This window comes from Armigeres subalbatus, chromosome 3 (assembly GCF_024139115.2).
Source record: "Armigeres subalbatus isolate Guangzhou_Male chromosome 3, GZ_Asu_2, whole genome shotgun sequence".
In the NCBI taxonomy this organism is placed as follows: Eukaryota; Metazoa; Arthropoda; class Insecta; order Diptera; family Culicidae; genus Armigeres; species Armigeres subalbatus.
The window spans coordinates 67,581,553-67,605,237 of record NC_085141.1 but is presented as its reverse complement, the minus strand read 5'-3'; the positions used below and the strand labels follow the sequence as shown (position 1 = coordinate 67,605,237).

At 41.2% G+C, this 23,685-nt stretch overlaps 1 protein-coding gene across 2 annotated transcripts in view; it reads right to left on the bottom strand.

The window, feature by feature from the left end:
• Positions 1-13,517: 13,517 nt before the first annotated feature.
• LOC134225820 (uncharacterized) overlaps positions 13,518-23,685 on the bottom strand; it is a 71,233-nt gene continuing 61,065 nt past the window's right edge. For both annotated transcript variants that reach the window (XM_062706191.1, XM_062706192.1), the window contains exons 2-4: positions 15,379-15,786; positions 15,145-15,320; positions 13,518-15,073 (exon numbers count right to left, since the gene is read on the bottom strand). In XM_062706191.1, the coding sequence (XP_062562175.1) occupies positions 14,442-15,073; positions 15,145-15,320; positions 15,379-15,746 (1,176 nt within the window). In that variant the 5' untranslated portion in view covers positions 15,747-15,786 and the 3' untranslated portion in view covers positions 13,518-14,441. The remainder of the gene's footprint in view (positions 15,074-15,144; positions 15,321-15,378; positions 15,787-23,685) is intronic.

Sequence of the window (23,685 nt, the reverse complement as noted above, 5' to 3'; positions counted from 1 at the left end):
AAAAAGCCTAGAAAACAGCCTCAAAGTGAGCCCCAATCCAACATGGTCAAATTCAAAGCGGGAGGAAATACTCAAAACGATCAACTTTTGTGGTTTCACATCGGGATGATCGAGAGTTTCCACCGCTTCCGGGAACATCTAAAATCCCAGATACCCCATTTTTGCGATTTCTCAGCCAGAAAGAGAGCATACAGAGCGAGCAGAAGAACTCCTGAGCGCTCCAATGTTCACACTTTCTGGCATCGTGGAGCTCATCCTCAACTTCTTTGATGCTTCCGACCCCGTGAAGAACATGGTCAAAACTGTTCTTCCTATTCTGACTCCTCTCCTGAAGCAGCTGGCTTCGAAAATGCCCCTCCTCGAGTCATTTGTATCCTTCGATGGCTAACTTAGTCAATAAGGGTAACATGATTTCGATTCTACAGTGGAACTGTCGAAGTATTCTTCCAAAATTAGATATTTTTAAATTTTAGTTAACAAATTACAATGCGATGCTTTTGCTTTATGTGAAACATGGCTAACACCAGATGTGAACCTTCATTTTCCTGATTTCAACATAATCCGCCGCGATCGGGCAAATCGACATGGAGGAGTGATTTTAGGGATCAAAAACTAGCACTCCTTTTATAGAGTCGATTTTGCTCCGATGTCTGGCACCGAAGCTGTCGCATATCAGATGACTATTCGAGGAAAAGACCTCAGTATCGTCTCGATATATCTTCCTCCAAACACCGCGATATCTCGAAGAGATCTCGCACATCTGCTCGGTTATGCCTGAGCCACGGTTGCTCCTGGGAGATTTTAACTCCCACGGAACAGGCTGGGGGAACTGTACGACGACAACCGTTCATCAATGATATACGACCTCTGCGACGACTTCAATATGTCAATTTTGAATACAGGAGAAGTTACACGAGTGGCTCCTCCAGCAAGAGATAGCCGTCTAGATCTTTCCATTTGTTCGAGCTCATTATCGTTGGACTGTACTTGGAAGGTGGTCCAAGATCCCCATGGTAGTGATCATTTGCCGATCGAAGTTTCGATTTCCAATGGACATAAGCAATCTGCTTCCATCGATCTTTCATATGACCTCACGAAGCACATCGATTGGGGCAATATGCGGACGCCATCAGCGATGGCATACAGTCGATAGAAGCACTTCCCCCGCGGGAAGAGTACAAGTTTCTATCGCAGTTGATTCTTGAAAGCGCTCTTCAGGCACAACGTCGGCCGGTGCCAGGAGCTTCGGTTCGTAGGAAACCCTACAGTCCGTGGTGGGACATCGAGTGTACGCAACTTTATCGCGAGAAATCCGCTGCGTTCAAAGAATTTCGGAAACACGGGGCGATCGTTCTTCACAAACGATACACCGCGCTCGAAATCCAGTTCAAGAAACTAGTCAAAGTGAAGAAGCGTGGATATTGGCGCACTTTTGTTGAAGGTTTATCGCGCGAGACTTCAATGAATACTCTGTGGACCGTCGGGAGAAGAATGCGCAACGCGTCGTCCGTAAACGAAGATCGTGAAAGCTCGTCGCGGTGGATACTCGACTTCGCAAAGAAAGTTTGTCCGGATTCGGTACCGGTGAGGCAAGAGCTACGTGATGCTTTTGCAGACAGGGATGATATGGATCGTCCTTTCGATGATTGAATTCTCACTTGCTCTCCTTTCATGTAACAATTCCGCTCCAGGGATGGATAGAATCAGGTTCAATTTGCTCAAAACCTCCCATACATCGCGAAGAGGCGCTTATTGAGCTTGTTCAATCAGTTACTGGAGTGCAACATTGTTCCGGATGATTGGAGGGAAATGAGGGTGATAGCCATCCAGAAGCCCGGAAAACCCGCGTTGGATTGTAACTCGTATCGCCCCATCGAGATGCTGTCATGTCTTCGGAAGCTGTTGGAGAAGATGATTCCGGCTAGACAAATGGGTTGAATCGAATAGTTTGTTGTCAGATACACAATTTGGTTTCCGCAGGGGCAAGGGAACGAACGACTGTCTTGTGTTCCTTTCTTCAGAAATTCAGCTTACTTTTGCTAAAAAAGAGCAAATGGGCTCAGTGTTTTTGGACATTAAGGAGGCTTTTGATTCAGTTTGCGTTGTCCACTCGTGTGGACTTTCACCAGTTTTGGACAACTATTTGTACAATTTGTTGTCAGAGAAGCGTATGAGTTTTTCTCATGCTGACTCGGCAACTTCACGAATTAGCTACATGGGTCTCCCCCAGGGCTCATGTTTGAGCCCCTTCTTTACAATTTTGACGTCAGAGACATTGATGAATGTCTCATGCCAAATTGCTCGTTGAGACAGCTTGCAGATGATTGTGTTGTATCCGTTTCGGGGCCAACATCGGTTGATCTGCAAGGACCATTGCAAGATACTTTGGACAATTTGTCTACTTGGGCTACGAAGCTGGGTATCGAATTCTCTCCGGAGAAAACTGAGATGGTTGTCTTTTCAAAAAACATAAGCCGGCAAAGTTCCTGCTTCAACTGATGGGTAAGACAATCACTCATAGCATGTCTTCTAAATATCTCGGGTCTGGTTCGACTCGAAATGTACCTTCAGGAAGCACATTGTGTATCTGACACAAAATGCCAGAAACGGATCAACTTCATGCGATCAATAACCGGAACATGGTGGGGAGCGCATCCTGAAGATCTTATGACGTTGTATAGAACAACCATTTTGTCGGTCCTCGAATACGGTAGTTTCTGCTTCCAGTCCGCGGCTAAAACACACATGCTGAAGCTTCAAAGGATTCAGTACCGCTGTCTCCGTATCGCGTTAGGATGTATGAATTCGACACATACAATGAGCTTGGAAGTACTTGCGGGAGTACTGCCACTAACAGATCGTTTCGCGGAATTATCGCTCCGGTTCCTCATCCGCTGTGAGGTTCTCAATCCATTGGTCATTGATAACTTCGAGAAGCTGCTCGAACAAAACCCTCAATCTCGATTCATGAGTATTTACCACTGGTACATAACGCTGGAGGTAAGCCCTTCTTCGGTAGATACCAATCGTGCTAACTTCTTAGACTCTTACAGTTCCTCTGTTACTTTTGATCTGTCCATGAAGCAGGAGGTTCATGGAATACCAGACTTTCTGTGTGCGGAGGTCATACCTCCATTATTTGCAAGCAAATACGGGCACGCCAGTGAGGAGAGAAGCTTTTTTACAGACGGGTCAAAATTGATGACTCCACTGGTTTCGGTGTTTTCAACGTTTTTCATAGCGCCTACTTTAAGCTCAAAGAGCCTTGTTCCGTGTATACTGCTGAGCTAGCAGCTATACACTATTCACTCGAGCAAATCGCATCCCTACCTCCTGACCACTTTTTCATCTTCACCGACAGTCTAAGTTCCTTGGAGGCTGTTCGGTCAATGAAACCGGTTAAGCACTCAGCGTATCTTCTAAATGGGATACGGAAAGCTTTGAGTGCCTTATCGAAACGGTCTGACACAATCACCATGGCTTGGGTCCCTTCTCATTGCTCGATCCCGGGAAATGAGAAAGCGGACTCTTTGGCTAAGGTGGGCGCTATGGAAGGTGATATTTACGATCGGAAAATCACCTTCGATGAATTTTTCACATTAGTTCGTCAGGAAACCTTGAACAGCTGGCAACAGAAATGGACAAATGGGGAGTTGGGTAGATGGCTGTATTCAATTCGCCCGCAGGTGTTGAAGCGTCCATGGTTCAAAAATTGATTATGGGACGAGACTTCATTCGAACCATGTGTCGTCTAATGTCCAATCACTACACTCTAAATGCACATCTTTTCAGAGTGGGGCTCTCGGAAGGAAATCTCTGTGTTTGCGGCGAGGATTATCAGGACATCGATCATGTCGTGTGGGCGTGCGAGGAGCATCGTGGCCCCAGATCTGCGCTAACTGAACATCTCCGGGTCCGAGGAAAACAACCAAAGCCTATTAGGGAAGTGTTGTCGGGCCTTGATCTTGAGTACATGTCCCTGGTCCACCAATTTTTGAAAGTTGCTGATGTAAGACTGTAATCATTGTCTGCCCATTCCCTTGTCTGTCGTACCCCATATCGAATGTCTACCTCTTGTTGTACATTTCCATGTCCGTCGTTAATCCCTTCCGTATGTCTTCCTCTCGTCGTTGTCTCCCAAAAAAAAAGTTTGTTTGTCCCGTTACAGATGTAAAAATGCGAGGAATGTCAACTTTGTGAACATCAGCATAGTAATTACTTAAGCACCCTAAAATCCTTTCCTTTCCTACTGTATTATTGTATTCCCTAACCTCGACTAAACCGCGAGTCTTTCGGTTCCCCAAAACTAACACTATGTATAAGAATCAAGAAATGTATTGTTAAACTTGATTTCGGCTCCGTAACGCTTCACGGCAAATGAGCCTTCCAAATAAACGAAAGATAAAAAAAAAAAAAGTGAGATGGAGATCGGAACAGTTCCACTATGTGCAACTTTTTGGACTACCAAATAACACCTCAAACTAGTGGTAAGATGCGCGGCTATAAAGCATGTGCTATAGTATGCTGCTGACCAAACATTTTCGTTTCGATAGCTTCACGAAATTTACATCATGGTTGAGCTTTTACCTAATTGGAAGGAAACTGCGGGTTAAAATTGATTCCTGCATTTTATCGTCCTCCTGCAGTGCTTCTGATCTACCACAGGGAAGCAACTTGACGTAATTGTTGTTCATGTTATACATCAACGATGTCGATGCAAAACTAAGACAATTGCAAAATCATCTACATATGCTGACGATCTGAGAACATATTTGGAAACTCGATCGGCTGACGATTGTCACTGCTTACAAAGCTTGCTGGATCTGTTTGTTGCCTGGTTCCACCGGGACCGACTTTTTATCAGAGTTCCGAAACGTTCCGTGATGACTTTCCACCGGTTGAAGGAGCCAATTTTGTTCGAATATCGGATAGATGACACGATACTTGAAAGAGTTGAGATGGTTTCCAATCTTGAAGTCGTGTTGGATCCAAAGCTGACATACGCCCCCTTTGATATCTAGGCTGTGAACCATTCCACCGATTCGTTTAACTTTTAGTTGAAATTTGACAGTTGGTGGTTATGGTTATTTCGCCATGGTTGAAAATAACCCTGCTCCGGAGCATGGTTAGATTTGACAGTTCAATAGTTAAGCTTTGTTCGCGAGAAAATTGGCGCCAAATCCATTTCGTTCCGAATAACTATCAATCTGTCAAAACTCAAATAGGTCGGCTTCGGAGTAAAATTTTAACCACGAAGGAAAAATAACCATCGAAGTGTCAAATTTTAACTAAAAGTTAAACGAATCGGTGGAATGGTTCACAGCCCTAGAAAACTATTACTAAGAGTAAAAATCAGTTAATACCTTTAAATATTTGTAAAACCATCATACTATGTGAATGTGAAAGAATTTTTGTATTACATAATGAAAATAATAGCAAAATACAAAAAGTTACAGTTTTGATGTAACTTTCAATATTGTTTGCTCAACATTTTCGAGCAACGCTAGCATACTGTCCACAAAACTTGCACTGGAACACTCAGTTGAGCAACAACATAATTTTGCTCCGTGGTTGTTTTTATTTATTACCAGACTAAGGCCGAAGTGACCTATGCTGCACATAAAAGTCTTTTCCATTCAGCTCGGTCCATGGCTGCACGTCGTCAACCACGCAGTCTGCGGAGGGTCCTCAAATCGTCCTCCACCTGATCGATCCACCCTGCTCGCTGGGCACTTCACCTTCTTGTTCCCGTCGGATCGTTGTCCAGAATCATTTTCACCGGATTACTATCCGACATTCTGGCTACGTGTCCGGACCACCGCAGTCGTCCGATTTTCGCGGTGTGAACGATGGATGGTTCTCCCAACAGCTGATGCAACTCGTGGGCAGTGTTGGTAAAATCACTCATAAATCTCAATCGTCGAGCGCTCCCGTACGAACGAAATCGTTCCCGGAAGAACTCTCGTAAGAACTTACGGATGAACTCCCAAATGAACTTCCGTAAGAATTCCAGGAGGAACTCCTGAAGAATTTATAAAGGGCCTCCCGGAGGAGCTCCCAGAGAAATTTTCGGAGGAACTTCTGGAGGAATTTGTAGATAAATTCCTAAAGGAAGCCTAAATGAGTTCCGGAAAGAAAGTCTGAATAAATTCTCGGAGGAACTACTAGAGGAATTTTCAGAAGAACAGCCGGTGGAATAACCGGAGTTGAATTTCTTGAGGAACTTCCAAAATCCCATTTCCCGTGAAATTCCTGCCAAATATCGTTCAGCAATTCCTCCCAAATGAACTTCCGTAAGAATTTACAAGTGAAATAATGGAGCGAAATCGGAAGATTTTCTTCATAAATTTCTGAAGAAACTTCTGGAGGAATTATGGGAAGAAATTCCGTATGTATTCTTGAAGGAACCTTGATGAACCGGCATATTGCCGAAAATCTCGTAAATAAAGATAATTCAATTCATTCAAGGAACTCTAGAAATGCATTCCTGAAGGAAATGTCGGATATTTTTCTATAAGAATAGCCATTGAAGAAATGTCTAGAAGTAAAACTTGGAGAGAAGAAAAAGAAATCTTCAAGGAATTTCCTGAAAAAAGTGAGGGGTTTCTAAATATTTTTTTGGAGGAATTACAATTACATGAGAAGGATTTTTGAACGAAATTTGTGGGTAACTGTCCGGAGGAATTTTATAAAGTTCCCGGGGGAGCTTCTAGAAGGATTTCTGCTAGAAACATATTAATTTGCAGGAGGTAGACAAAAGGAAAATATCACATTAAGTATGTAAAATCCTCAAGGAATAAAGAGGAAACGCCAAAGTAAATAAAATAAAAAAAGGCGATTTATGAATTTTTTAGTGAACACTGAGAAAGTCTTAAGAAAACTACTAGATAAGATTCAAAATTAGTAGGGGGAGATCCCCCAGCGCCGGACACCTCGCAATACCGGACACTTCTAAAAACGGCACTTGCAGAGATCCCTCCATCATCTTATATAGTATAAAAGAATGTTATTGAAAAGTCCTTTACCTGCATGGAATATCAGATCCTCAAGTCATAAACTTTTTACAAAATTTGAAATTGAACAAAAATGTCAAAAAAATCATGTTTCGCCTTATTTTAGAAGGTTTAAATCAACAGTATTAAAATCAATCGAATGCACTTTGATTATGTCAAGATCGTCAACATTAGTCATATTTCAAATAGTAATCATGATTTGTTAGATATATAATGTATCTATGGTGTAAAACCAAATTTATGTATCCGGTAGCTGTCCCCCAGCGCCCGGACAGTTAGTTTTTCCATATGATCAAAGAGCCATTCTTTGCACATGTTTGGTTAAACTTACTTCAATTAATTTGTTTTTTTCTTTCTGAGGTTTCAGAAAACCAAAGACAGAAAAACATAAAACAGAAACAAAATTTGAAAATGTCATTGAAAATGGAGGGAATTTTGAGCAGAATGTAAGAAATTGAGCTGGAGAGTCAAATAAGCTCTACTAACACGTATTAATATCTACAACTTGAAGCAAGTAAAAATATTACTATTCTAAATGATGTCTTTACTCTTGTAAAAGGAATTTGGTCGTATTTGCACATGATGCAATAATGTCCGGTACTCGGGAACATTTTTCTGAACCGTAAAATTCTGAATTTCACCAAAATTCATCATCAAAATACATCGCCTAAAAACGTGTTCAAATGATCAAATATAGTTTGTACGAATCGTCAATGATTATATTTCGTATATATGGTATACAAGTAAGCATAATCCGGATGCTTAGTGAGTTTTTCGTTAAATGGCTATGTGTTCGGCACTGGGGGATCTCCCCTTAGTAAAAAAAAAAAAAATACTTCCTTGACTTAATACAGTGTAAACTAAAAATTTGTCGTACCCAATAAAAATTCCAAGTACAATCAGGTTGGTTCATAAATTATGTACGGATCTTCAGATCTAATGACCAGGTAAATTCCACGTTTTGATTCACTTCAAAGTTGTTTTAATTTTTTTTATAAATGAACCATTGTTAATAAATATTGAAAATGTTAGCAATGAAAACCTGGGTGCCGATATCTCGATATTTATGTTTACTTGGTTGCTTGATTTTCGTCAGCGCCAATGCGCTAAATTCAAATATTTTCAAAACCGACGCGTCCAAAGTTAGGACGCGGTTGATTTAGAACATTTAGTACAACAATGCGTAACGCGCGACGCATTATTGTGCTACTACTGTGAAATAGCAACGCGCTATTGTAATTAAGCCTTGACCAACTGAGGACAGAAGAGACTATCCGGCAATCCTATGGTCGGCTAGCTATTAGGTATTCCGCAACATAAAAAAACTCACAATCACTTCACGGGCAGTCGTCGTGGGTGGTTCCGGGCCGTACGGTACCAACGTCTTTTCTTGAAAAAAATCAATAAACCCTGGCTTAGTCATCTTAACTAAACGAGGCTGAGCGTGGTTTTATGAATGCATTGAAATATTGTGTTTGATAGAGAACACTGGGTTTTAACATTATTAAAATCTAAAACTAATCTTTCATTTCCAAAGTTAATTCCAAATTTTGGCATCCTAGTGCCGTGTCATGAATGCTATGAAGAACTAGCATCACAAAAAAATATTCCGAAGAGTGGTTTACGATTTTAAAAACTATACATTCTAATAATGGTGAAAAATTTAAAGAATCTGGTAAAAATTAAAAACACAATGCTGAATATAGTAATAATGTCATTATTGAGTTTCACAATTGAATATAGACATTTCAAACAGAATAAAACATTTCTAAGAAAATTCTTGAGCTCGAAATGCTTATAGTTGTGGATAATTTTTTGGGAATCTGTTGAATTTCAACCGCTTTCTTCTTATTGTCATTACATCCCCACACTGGGACAGAGCCGCCTCGCAGCGTAGTGTTCATTAAGCACTTCCACAATTATTAACTGCGAGGTTTCTAAGCCAAGTTACCATTTTTGCATTCGTATATCATGAGGCTAACACGATAATATTTTTATGCCCAGGGAAGTCGAGACAATTCCCAATACGAAAATTGCCTAGACCGGCACCGGGAATCGAACCCTGTCACCCTCAGCATGGTCTTGCTTTGTAGCCGCGCGTCTTACCGCACGGCTTAGGAGTGCCCCTCAACCACCTATTTCTAAATATGATTGGATCGTAAAGTTCACATGTTTAAGGGAATTCATTTCAGTACCCGTTCAATCGTTCCACCATTAAGGGCCCCATCCCTTGCCCCCTCTAGCTACGCCCTTGGGTAGGTATATGTTTAGAATCATGCTCAGAAAAAATATTTGCTTCTCATAAGTAGGCGTTTAATTAGAAGAACTTAACAAACTAAAGGCACCCCCAGACATAAGCGATTTCATCGCCGCGACGGGGACAGCTGGTCACCGCGATTCTATCGTTGGGTCGCTGCAGGTAATGTTCCATTTACGCTTCCATACCAACGGCGACAAAATCGCAGTCACTAAGCGATAGAATCGCGTCTCGTCGCATGTGTTTGGGGGAACCTTAAATATTAGCCGCACCGCACGTGTCCCATAAACACTATTTTAACTTTTTTTGCCGTTTTGACTCAAATCCCGAATATGACCTGCACTATACTGCCGTGTCAAGCATATCTGTCCCATGTCGAAAAATATGCAACTGAGAAAAATGCGATTGAAGTTGGAAATATATTTTTCAGTTTGTAGCTAAATTGCCCCTTGAAATTTTGATTAATAAACGTATATCGATGAAAATAGTGTATTTCTAATGGCTTAGTATGTTTCAAAGGATAAACACTGTTTTTTAGTGAAATTTATTCAGTGGGACATTTATGCTGCGAAATTGAAGACAAAATTGATAATTCCAAGCATATTTGTCCCAGTGCTAGAGTATCATCAGATTACTTTGCGCTTAGCAAAAGTTTAGTTGGGTTTGGATAGTAACCTGATTCAAATTAGATGCATTAGGTCTTTTCAAAGCGTCTTATAGTAAGGGGCTGTATACTAATAACGTAAGCTTTTGGGGGAGGGGGCTCTTACGCTCCATCGAAAAAAAAATGTGTGTAAGAAAGCTGACATGGGGACGAGTGTGTCTGAAAACCCCCAGAGATATTATACCTTACATAAGGGTAAGGACAGTGAGAATTAGTTCCTATACATAATTTGATCCTGAAATAAATTCAGGATAATTATGTTTCAGCGCAGATGGGTTTTTGGAGATTGTACGACATTTCGCGGTAAAACATTCCGCGGTTAACCATTTCGCGGTGTACCAGTTCGCGGTCTACCATTTCGCGTTCAGTATCATATCGCGGTATAACATTTCGCGGTTTATATTATTTGGCGGTATACCATTCCGCGGTTAGTACTATTCCGCGGTGAAACTTTTCGCGGTCAATATCAATTTGCAGGTTTAATTTTACTAATGTTACAAGTAGTTAAATAATGTGTTCTTTAGCTTTGTAAAGCCTCAAATTCACCTAATTATTATGTAAAGTGAATAATCATTGAGACTCATATAAATTCAAATCCCAACAAAAAAATGTTTTGAAGCAAAACATATTTGCAAATACGACTACCGCCACCGCACCGGGAGTGACAATGGGTCTGGGGGAGAGAATGGGTCATCGCTTTCACCGACAGTCAGGAGGTCGAAGAGCAAAATCGTCTAAAAAGGTCTCTTATATTTTAATCTTCTTGCCCTCAGATGCATTCAATCCAATCTACAAGCATTCTAAGTGGTTGAAACAGTGACCCATACTCACCCCCATTTGACCCTTTGTCACCCCCGATGACGGTATGCAAAGAATGCGAAACACTGGGCAAATGCAATGCCTTATACCGGGCAAATGCAAACATTTAAAGAAAGCAAAACATAACATTTTGCTTTATACCGGGCAAATGCAAACATTTAAAGAAGGCGAAACAACAGATTTTTCGTTATACCGGGCAAATGCAAACATTTGAAGAAAGCAAAACAACACACTTTGCCTTATACCGGGCAAATGCAAATATTTAAAGAAGGCAAAACATCACAATTTGCCTTATACCGGGCAAATGCGGACATTTAAGGTCACTCCTGACGGAATCCAAGTTCCAAAGTGCTCGCGTTTTCGGGGGCACACCACTCGATTCAGAGGCGGCGCACAACTGTCATTTTTGTTGATTTAGCTTTGCTTCGTCGCAGCATGCGTGAAATAATAAAAATGACAGTTGTGCGTTGCTTCAGTATCGAGTGGTGTGCCCCCGAAAACGCGAGCACTTTCAAACTTGGATTCCGTCAGGAGTGACCTTAAAGAAGACGAAACAGCACATATTGTCTTATACCGGGCAAATGCGAACATTTGAAGAAGACAGCACATGATATTTAGCCTAATACCGGCTAATATTTAAGGAAGATACTTTTTGCCTAATGATTTCTGTCATTCCATCTTCTGAATTCTACCAGAATACCATAGCCTTTTAAGGTATTAAGACAGCGACCTTTATCATATGATATAGTGTATCTTGATGACAAAGTTCACACATCTAATATTGACAATAATGTATACTGCCCGTAACCGCATAGTTGTCCCATCTTTGCTAGGTTTCCTATTCGTATGGGACAGTTATGTGATTACAGGCACTATATGTCTTTTGAAAATAACATAAAATAATGCGTAAAAGAAAAGATAAAAATACTTGAAAGGGAAACGCAATGAAAGAAACGGCCATAAAAAGAAGAGAAAATTAATAGTTGGTAGAAAAGAATGGCAAACTCTTAAAAATACAAAAAAAAGTTAAAAAGATAAGCTAAGCTTGAATACCGCGAAACGGAGCACCGCGAAATAATATATACCGCGAAACGGAATACCGCCAAATTGTATAAACCGCGAAACAGATTACCGCCAAATGATACAGACCGCGAAATGGTACACCGCGAAATGGTTTACCGCGGAATGTTTTACCGCGAAATGTCGGACAACCGTTTTTGGATGAAGCATCAAAATCAGGTTCCGTGGTAACTCAATACCGCAATACTGCGAAGGTTTTTGATGATTCCTATGGAAATTCGGAGGTGAACTAGCCTTGGGTTAAAAACCTCTTTAATAAAGATAATAATAATAATAATAATAATGATTCCTATGGAATTTATTTCAGACTAGCAGACCCGACAAACCTTGTTTTGCCTGAAATCAATTTATAATCTGATTAGTTATCAAGTTGTGTCGAAATTTCTGTTCCATTTGTTTGGGAGCTCCCCTTTCCAGAAGGGGAAGGGTTTCGAACCATCACAGAAACATATCTTTCCTTTCAAAACCTCCACATGCCTGATTTGGTTCCATTGGCTCGGTTAATTCTCGAGTTATGAAGAAAATAGTGTATCATTTGTAGGGGAGCCCCCCCTTTTCAAAGGAAGGAGGCGCTTCGAACCATCTTAAGAACCTTCCCCGGCCCCAAAAACCTCTGCATACAAATTTTCACGCCGATCGGTTCTGTAGTTTCCGAGTCTATAAGGTTCAGACAGACAGATATTCATTTTTATTTTTATTTTATTTATATAAGAAGAAGAAGAAGATTAGCATCTGACTTGTCGAGTGGAAACTTGCACATGTGTGGGGTGCGTGTATGATCATTTGTAAACACATATTTAGGACCATTTTTTCGTAATAAGTTGCACTCGAAGGGAAACTCGGCCCCATTGTTTGCTATTGAAAATCGATTAGTCACTTCGTTCCGAAGCTATTGCAAAAATCTTGCATATATGCAAATGAATTGGGTCTACCTTATAGCCATGCGCTTAGAAGCACGACTACAAAGCGATGATGCATAGGTGGCTTGGTTGGACTCACGGTCAAAGGAATTTTCGGGTGCAATTAGGCATAAAAGTATTATCGTGTTAGCCTCATTATATACGAATGCAAAAATGGTAATGCCAATGAAGAAAGAAGAAAAAGTGTAAATAAATACATAGAATGCGAATAAAAATGAGAGACTATTCTCACTTAAGTTTTAATATAAATCATCTAAATATGATTCAATTATTACTTTTCAATTTTCATGATGCACAAGAATGGCGTCAACAATGTTAGGTGGATTAACTTTGTTTTACCCATTGAAACTATACCACAACCCATATTCTTTCTCTGAATGATTTGATAATGAAAATTGGCCTCTTCGAAGTAATTTAATACATGTTGTATGAAATTTGTTTCAGTGGGACAGTTATGCTTGGAAATTCTACAATGGGACAAAATGACCCGATATTTTTTCGCTAAGTTTTCGAACAAACTATATGTATTTATTTGTTCACAATAAAATATACATTAATTTAGAACGTTTGGTGCATAAAACACAAAAATGATAAAAATCGACATGGGACAGATATGCTTGGGACGGCAGTATAGTGCACTAAAACGGCATGTCCTTCCCGGTTTACAAAATGCTATCTACAATCTAGTACAACAATCATTTACATATTATCTTTATTATTTTTCAATTTTTATATGGCTTTCTCTGGCATAACGAAAACTGCAATTCGGCATACTAATTGATACTATTCGATCATTTATTTCATATCAACACCATCGTCGGTCGACTAAAGACCGAATGCGATGAGTCAACGATTACCTCTCCTTTGTTTATGTAGGGGAGAACGGTCCAAAATGCACCCCTTAAGCTTTTTCGCTGTTTTCGCCCATATAAACAAAAATATCCAACCATTTTAACGTATAGGTGCAAATTTACAAACCCAGCTACATTTCACAATGATCTCCTATTCAAAACAATAAGGTTTTCATGACTTTCTAACGCATTTAAAAAATGTTTTAAAAATAGGCCTGGGGCAAAACGCCAGAATGGTGGTCTAAAATGACTCAATTGCATGTAAAATGATGGTGAACGCATGGTTGTTTGTTTTTTCTTAATGGATTGAGCTATAATTTTACGGATGTGGTGGAAGAATAGCAAATCGGTAAATTTGAGTGAATATGAAGGGGTTTCGCTGATTTTTTCCAATGGAGCTCAACGATGGATAACTAATTATGAATTGTAATGGTAATATTCGTTCATAAATGTACTACAACAGATTATATGAGTGATTTTATGAGTGAGGCCGTTTTGCCCCAGGGGTGCATTTTGGACCGTTCTCCCCTACGCGCATAAGTAAATCAGCCGAGCTTTATCGCAGCTCGTGAACTGCTTAGCGCTCACTGTTGGCAGCATGGAAGTAGTAATAAACTCTACACTACATTCGCATAACTCTCTCCATCTAGACACGCTTACCGGCTAATTTAAACGTGAATCATTTGTGGTTGTTATCAGTCAGTGCTGGCGCTAGTCACCAGTTTGCTTCAATTTTGCTACTATAATCTACGTTTTATATAATAAATAAAAACACTTGTCCTTTCTAGCGACCACTTGTGAAACAATATTGACACTGAGGTTCACTTTTCTCTTATTTTAATCCCTCCCGAAAGGAGTACTGCTATCAGTTTTTGCGACTATCGTTAACTTGGGCGTCAATATCGAAGATTTAGTGCTCCCGGTCAGTACGCTAGATTCTTCGGCTTCAATATCACGAATTTGCTGCGAGATTCTTTTGGTTCTAGGTGGCGGGACTGGTGGGTTAGTAGGTTCGCAAAAGCTCGGTGTACTCGCTTCCGCCATATTAGCCGCCATCTTTTGACTTTTGTCGCGATTCCAGCGCATCAGAGCCTTTATCCGCCCCCCATGATAGTGATAAATATAGAGTGCAGCAAATCCACATAAGACCAGAAAAAGCGACAGAATGGCAACCAATGGTCCCATGTACTTGACTCCCGTTGGCATCTCTTCATCCGCGTTGGTCTCATTTCCAGCTGCACCAGCTTGGTCGGGCGTAACGGCTGGCACTCGAGTTGGCGGTGGTCGGTATCCTGGTCGAATCGGAGTACGATTGCCGGTGTCATTGGTATCGCCTACCGAAACATCCGCACATGCACGAAATTCTTCTTGTGGCCCACAGCCGACCGCTCCGTTACCATCCGGACACATGCCCCAATTGTTACCGGCGATGTACTTCCACTGGATAACGCAGTTTGTGCACTGAAAGTCTACAAAACAATACAAAAGATGGGTTATAACCGTTCTGATCAACAAGATTAACGAAAACGAAGAAGGATACTTTGAGGCAGTTCTGCTTTCATTTCGTAAATTCGGCTGCCATTGCGAGGATAGAAACGTGTCTCCAGATCGTTTGGATGTGGTATGCTGGGTGTGCCACTAAGAATTTTCAACGGATGCTGGTCCAAACAATCCTGCTGGGCTTTCACATTGTCACAAATTCGGAACTCAAAATACCTGAAATAAAACAAACAAAAGAGTTTTCCACCTTTCTTAAAATCTTACAATTACTTACCCCATATGGCTAGCAGTAAGTTCTACCCTCAGCGTAAATACAGATCCTGGTCTATAACGCCTCACAATTACTCCTTGACCCCATTTACCACCGTATTCGTGCGGCCTGGGCTTTGGAACATCGTAGGCATCTCCACATTCCCCGCATTTGCCATCGTTTTTCTGCCACTGCCGGTTGAAGCCTCCACAGTACAACTCATGATCGTTATAGTTCGGTGGTGTTGAAAATCCGTACCTCCAGGCAGATGCTCTACTCGGTGGCTCTATCAGTCTTCCGTGACCATTGCAAAGTGTCACCCAGGCCAGCAATATTACCAGCGCAGTTATTGCATTCCGCATTGCTTCCAGCGACCGTTGTCGCTCTGTCATCGACTAACGGTCCGACAGGGTGAATCACGGTTGCGGCGATCTGTAATTGCATGATAAAAGCGGATGAAAACGCTGTGAACCAGGGGCGATAACATGAGAAGCAATTAGCAATTGTGTGTGAGCTTGAAGACGCCATTGGCCTCGGGAAAAAAAGCTAATCACTTATTGGATGATGTAGTTCGCAAAAAAAGTGTGGAAAATCTCTCGCCGCGGGTTCGTTGCCTTATGTGGGGCTGGCATTTAAATTGTGTTTGTAGATTTGGTGAAGAATGATAGTTTGTTCGCGCTAGGGCCTTGTAGCGTGTTATCCGGCTATCTTGATGGCAATCCTTTTATCGATAATTCAAACAACATGTTATTCTATGCCTAGGCCGAAATTCAGAAATCTATTGAGTATATACCAGATATTTTTGTAATTTCCTCAATATATTGTATTTCACAAGTATTTCCCCTGGATATTCCAAAGAATGTCTCGCAATCATTCCGGAGAAACTCCCGTGGGAATGAGAAAAAAATTATTGTAAAATTTGAGAAGAATTTCAGAAACACATCTGAAAGTACAAATTAAAAATTATTTTAAAAAATCTCATTTACATTTAAAAGAACGTTTCGTATAAATTTGGAAGAGTTTACCGGTGAAACTTAATACAATTTCTCGTGTTAATTCAGCAGAGTTTCCCATGGAAATTCACAATAATTTCTCAGGGAAATTTACCGTGAGAACAGAAGGAGGAAACTCAAAAGATTTTGTTACTACCAGTAAATCGGATCGGATTATGTAAGTTTCATACTAGGTATTATTTTTTTCAAAGGAACACAACTATGGAACATCACCTCAGATTATTACCTTTTCTTGCATTGAATTGTGTTTCTGGCGTGCATTAACTGAAATGAGCTACTATCCACTCATGATGTAAATAACGCTGCCGCAATGTTTTCGATTATACGCAATCGATCAGTACGTTCCTAAGAAAACTGTAGCGGATCCCAAACATCCGGTTTGGACCAATGCCATACTAAAAAAAGCTTAAAACAAACAAAAGGCGGGCTCTGACGAAATATTCTAAACATCGAACGATCAGAAACAAGTGCGTGTATTTTGCGATCTATAAAAGTTACATGAATCTCAACAAAAATCTTCCTTATCATTTTGGACTCCAGCGGAAACTTGAATCGAACCCCAAGAACTTTTGGCGGCATGTAAACGAACAGCGCAAAGAGACGGATTTTCCGACTACAATGACTAACAATAGCCAGGAGGAGTCATCAATAAAAGGTATTGCAGAACTATTCCGTTCGCAGTTCCGTAGCGTCTTTTCCGATGAACAGCTGTCCGATGGCAACGTGCTTCATGCAGCTTCAAACGTTTTTCCGTATTCAGCTTGTGACAAAATGGCTTTGGTATCAGTTCAGCAGCTTGAATCAGTCGGCAAATGTTTGAAATTATCAACGAATCCTGGCCCTGATGAAATCCCTTCTATTATACTCCGGAACACGGATTTACTTCGAAGCGATCAACAGTCACCTATCTGGTTCTCTATACAACTTCGATTATTCATGAAATGGAGCATGGTCACCAAACGGATGCGATATACACCGATTTCTCCGGCGCATTCGACAAAATCAATCATCAAATAGCCGTCGCAAAACTTTCCCGCCTAGGATTCATAGGTAGCTTCATCAAATGGATAGAATCTTATCTCACCGGCCGAAATTCTTCTTCTTCTTATTGGTATTACATCCCCACACTGGGACAGAACCGCCTCGTAGCTTAGTGTTCCTTAAGCACTTCCACAGTTATTAACTGCGAAGTTTCTAAGCCAAGTTACCATTTTTGCATTCGCATATCATGAGGCTAACACGATGATACTTTTATGCCCAGGGAAGTCGAGACAATTTCCAAGCCGAAATTTGGCTAGACCGGCACCGGGAATCGAACCCAGCCACCCTCAGCATGGTCTTGCTTTATAGCCGCGCGTCTTACCGCACGGCTAAGGAGGGCCCCATATGTCGAGGAGGGCCGAAAATATGTCAGTGACAATTGGGGCGCACTGGTCAACTCCATTCAATGTCACATCCGGCGTTCCACAAGGAAGTCACCTACACCCAACCAGCGGTTGTTAGATTTTCCAACAATTCCATATAAGAATCTACCAAAACCTGTATAAGAACTGGGCATATGCGAAATTGCTTGATTCTTATACAAATATTGCATAAGAATCTAACAATTTTGTAAGCTTTTCTTACATCTTTTGTATAAAAATCTAACAATTTCGCATATGCCCAGTTCTTATACAGGTTTTGGTAGATTCTTATACAGAATTGTTGGAAAATCTAACAACCGCCGGTTGGGTGTGGGACCATTCATATTCTTGTTGACGTGAACCAACTTTTAAAGTGTTATAAACTGTCGTTTGCTGATGACTTTGAACTATATTTCACCATAAAACTTGCAGCCGATGCTAATTTTCTTCAAAACCAAGTCAACATTTTTGCTGAATGGTGCTTTGCTAATCGTATGATACTGAACCCGTCAAAATGTTCAGTGATAATATTTGCACGTAGGCTAGATGTACCAGTCGTGGCTATAACACCAGTTGTCGCACTAGTGCTTTATATGCGAAATGACCAATCAAATCACCACAAAACAAGTACATCAATAAAGCATATTCGTTTGATACGATAACACCTTTGATCTCCTCCAAAACAAGCAAAGCATAATTGTAAAAAATGATATTGCTTAATTGTTGACATCCTTTGCACCAGTTGTCGCACTAGTGGTCCCTATTTGGCCAATCCCATAAGAAAACAATGGGATTGGCCAAATAAGGAACCAACATTAAGAATAGTGCCACAACTGGGGCATGCATTCCTATTAAGGATTAATCAATTTTGAGGATTATAACAAATTTTATTGTGGTTTTCATATATGTTCTAAGGAGCAGGAAGTAAAACCTTTCGCTTGATATATAAAGTCGAACCGCATGCCTTTTACTTATTTTTTAAAAAACAGTTGTTCTTATGTATGGCGACAATTGGTACACCCACCCTAGTCGTAGTCCGATATTTCACAATTACTTTCAGCATGGAGCATCATTGAAAAGAGAAACGGTGTCGGTGGTATAATATCTGGGAATCATACTGGATTCAAAGATCATATGCGACCTCTAAAGCTTCGGCCAATCTCGGTTTCATCGTCCGTATTGCAAAGTCATTCAAAGATGTTTATTGCCTGAAGGCGTTATATTGTTCATTGGTTCGATCAACACTCGAATATGGGTCGGTAGTATGGTCTCCATTTTACCAGAATGGTTGTATGAGGATCGAAACTGTGCAGAAAAAAATTGTAAGGTATGCCTTGGAACGACCCAGACAATCTGCCGCCCTACGATGATCGGTGCCAGTTAATCAATCCTCGGAGTACGCAGGAACGTATCTGAAGCAATGTTTATTTCTGATCTTCTGGCTAGCCGAATAGACTGGGAGGGAGAACTGAGCCAGATCAACATCAACATTCGACGTAGAATAATGAATTTCTGCGCATACCGGCTACAAGGACTAACTATGGCTTTATCTCTCCTTGATTATTTATTAAAAAATTCGACAAATATTTTTAATAAGTGTTTCAATGTCTGAATTTGTCTAGGGATACTATCAAGAAAAATGTTTTGCTTTTACTGTCTCGTGGTTGATTATTATATTTTGTTAAGTATATCTGGGTGTATTTAGATAAAAGGTAAATCTGTCATTAGAAATGTATTATTCTGTTGGTAGAAAAGATGAGGAGGTTTTGCGCTCTCTTGAGTAAGAGTTTACAAAATTGAACTCAAGAGAGCTTTTCCCTGCTAATGAGTAAATAAATAAATAAATTATTTAGCAAAAGAACCGATTTTCTTTAAGCCATGCATTTTCCCAAATGCCAACAGCCACTATGCGATAGTACGAATGATGCGCCGAAATTTCACTTTAGTTATTCTGGCGCTTTCGACTGCAACTCGATGATTAACCAAACCACTGAATCGTATCAATTAGGTCTTTAGGAGCTTAAGTGACCGCTCAGACATTATATTACCTGTTCTTATTCTGCAAAACATTTCGATTATGTCCCACAAACATTTTGGTTTTGTGATGATCCGACACGAGCTTCCTGGAGTTTAGACAGCTTTCTACTTTCTATGCGGATACCATGCTGGCTACAGTGTCGATGCACCTTTTTTATTTATTACCAGGCTAAGGCCGGAGTGAGCTGTACAGTACATAGAAGTCTTCTCCATTCAGCTCGGTCCATGGCTGCACGTCACCAACCACGCAGTCTGCCACCTGATCGATCCCCCTTGCCCGCTATGCACCTCGCCTTTTTGTTCCCGTTGGATCGTTGTCGAGAACCATTATCACCGGATTACTGTCTGACATTCTGGCTACGTGCCCGGGCCACCGAAGTCTAATAAGCGTTTTGTAGATAGTCAGTTTGGTACGCCGGCGAACTCTCGATTTCCTGCTATGATGCGTCTCCGAATTTCTCTGCTGGTATCGTTATCGGCAGTCACCAGTGAGCCCACGTACACGAATTCTTCAACCACCTCGATTTCGTCACCACCGATAGAAACTCGTGATGGGTGGCTTACATTGACCTCTCTTGAGCCTCTTCCTATCATGTACTTCGTCTTTGACGTGTTGATGACTAGTCCAATCCGTTTAGCTTCGCCTTTCAGTCTGATGTAGGCTTCCTCCATCCTCTCAAAGTTACGTGCCATGATATCAATGTCGTCGGTGAAACCAAATAACTGGGCGGACTTCGTGAAATGTCAATCCCTACCCTTCGTATTAACCCCTTCAAAGCGATGTTGAATAGCAGACACGAAAGACCATCACCTTGCCGTAACCCTCTGCGGGTTTCGAAGGGACTCGAGAATGCCCCTGAAACTCGAACTACGCACATCACCCGATCCATCGTCGCCTTGATCAACCGTATCAGTTTATCCGGAAATCCGTTTTCGTACATTAGCTGCAATAGCTGGTCCCGATCAATTGTATCATATGCGCTTTCCAGTCGATAAATAGATTATGTGTGGGCACGTTGTATTCGCAGCATTTCTGCAATACCTGACGTACGGCGAACACCTGATCTGTGGTAGAGTGTTCACTAGAGTGATTCAAATTTTGACTTTTTTGCTCTCCTATGCTTAAACAATGACATTTGTATTTTAATAATCGTCCTAAATTTTTAGCTAATTTGGATGTAATTTGACTGAACACAAGACTGCTTCGCAAAAATAACTGACTTTCAGCTATTCTATGATGGGGATGCGTTAAATATATTCAAATGAATTCTGGGCTGCTTCACGAAACGATCCTTTACATAAGTGGAAATTCTCATAGTAATTTTCATATAACCTTCAAATGGCACGTGCACAATCAAATTACATCCAAATCAGCTAAAAATTTGGGAGGACTATTAAAATAGCAAAAACAATCGTTTAGGCACATGGGAGCGAAAAAGTCAAAATCACCCATAAAACCCGCCTGGTACTGCCCCACGAACTCTCTTGCAATTGTAGATGGGGCACACGACACCTTCCATCCACTCCTGCGGCAGAACCTCATCCTCCCAAACCTTGGTAATTACCCAGTGCCTAACACCGTGTTTAAACAGCTCTCCTGGTAGTTGGTCAACTCCAGGGGCTTTGTTGTTTTTTATCCGGCCGATCTCGTCCTGGATTTCCTGGAGATTCGGAGCCGGAAGTCACATGTCCTGCGCGCGTGCTCCTAGGTTCGTTACCATACCGCCACCGTTGTCTGCCACATCGCCATTCAGGTGCTCTTCGTAGTACTGCCGCCACCTTTGGATCACCTCACGCTCGTTTTTAAAAAGGTTCCCGTATATGTCCTTACACATATCGGGCTATGGCACGTGGCCTCCGACGCGTGTTGTACACCTTCGATAGTTTTGAGCGCAGACATACTGCAACGAGGTAGTGGTCGGATTAAATATTCGCACTGCGGTAAGTGCGTACGTTCGAGATGTCGGAGAAGAAATTACCGTCGATTAGAACGTGGTCACTATGAGCACTACAGCACTATGAAGCCGGTTCCCAGCTCGTTGGTGGTACCACAGCTTTGGTAGAAGATAGCCGCTCGATGGTCGCTTTTCCACACTATCTGTCTTGTCCAGCAGATTTGCTGCAGCGCTTCGACGTCGAAGTTGCGGGGATGTAATTCATCGTAGATTATCCTGTTGCAACCTGCGAAGGCTAGCGACTTGTAGTTCCATGTTCCAAGCTTCCAATCGTGATCCTTTATTCGTCGCCTAGGTCGTTGCCGATTGTATCGAGTCGTATGCAAAAATGGTAACCTGGCTTAGAAACCTCGCAGTTAATGACTTTGGAAGTGCTTAGTGAACACTAAGCTGCGAGGCGGCTCTGTTCCAGTGTGGGGATGTAATGCCAAGAAGAAGAAGAAGAAGAAGAAGAAGAATAAGAAGAAGAAGAAGAATGCTAACAAAGAAGCAGCGAACAACTGTCTTTTTTTTCATTTTGGCTTTGCTGCATCGTAGCAAGCATAGAATAAAACGATGACAGCTGCTCGTTGCTTCAGTATTTATAGTTGTGCCCTTGAAAACGCGAGGAGAAAAAATATTAGATTCCGAAAAGTTTGCCCTTAATACACCTCCATTTTCACCGTTCAACAAATGTTTGAAGTGCACCACCATAGTCTTGTTTGTTAGAAAATTCCTCGCTTGCTCGTTGCACATGGAGGGCACTAACGCAGTCTTATGCCGCGTGTCATTTACAGTCACATAAAACCTCCGCATATCGTTTCTTTCCATGTTCTCCTTCAGCTTTCTAGTTTCTACGCAAAAAAATAAGACTGGAACTTATTCAACGAAGAGAGACGAATGTGTCTGAAAGATCAAATTTATAAAGTGAAGATTTAAAACATGGTTAAACTTGAAAGTTTGCCAGTGAGCCCCAAGTTACGTTTTTGCCGGAAATTTGTTCTGTCTTCAAATCTGCAAGATCCGATGAATAGTGGAAGTTCGGTCGGATGAGAGGGCACTTCATCGTGGACGATTGAACAGACATAAACAAATATTTAAAATGTCGGCGGAAATCAATCACGAGGACGAATATTAATTAGGACGTTCATGTCACTGAAACTCAAATGGGCCCAATATCAGCCGATCTTCAGCAGAGCAGACCATCCTGACCATCACCTCCTAGTTAACAAGATTCAACTACACATTGCTCGGATTCAGCGCAGGAGGAGAGCGCTTTAACAATGATTCAACACACTTCGACTAGAAGATCCTGTTATGAAAAGATCATTCGTTGAAGAACATGGTACTCGGACAGAGAATATTTCGGATGCTGAACGCGTTTTAGAGCAGTGAATGCCTTCACCGAAACCAACAAGAGCATCTTGAGCAAGCTGCACATTCATCGGAAAGAGTTGATTGCTGATGCAACATGGCGGAAGATTCATAGCAACCAAATACGAGTTCCGTCAACGGTATTCGGCTCTAGAAAAAGAAGTTTAACGCTGGGACTAGCACAGAGAAATTTGTTAAAACAGTGTGTGATCGAAACAGTGTTGCTACTGGGCACGCCGAAGAAAAAAAAATCCGCGTCAAAAAGCATAAAATTTATCATTGCGGGATCGATCTTGTTATAGAAGCTTATTATAAGAAGCACATTGAATTGAACTACGGTTTTCGTCTGCGTGTTTTATTTAGTCTTGACCAAGGTGTCTTCCCATAAATTACCTTTCCAATTAATCAACTACTCCTTTCCCATGGCGCTCACGGAGATGCAGAGGATTCCTCTGTCTCTTGTAGGAATGAGTAACGAACTAGTTTTCCTCTTCTAATCCTAAATTGTCTGTGAGAACTTGGCCGGCATCGTTATCCTTCTTCTTCTTCTTCTTCATTGGCATTACATCT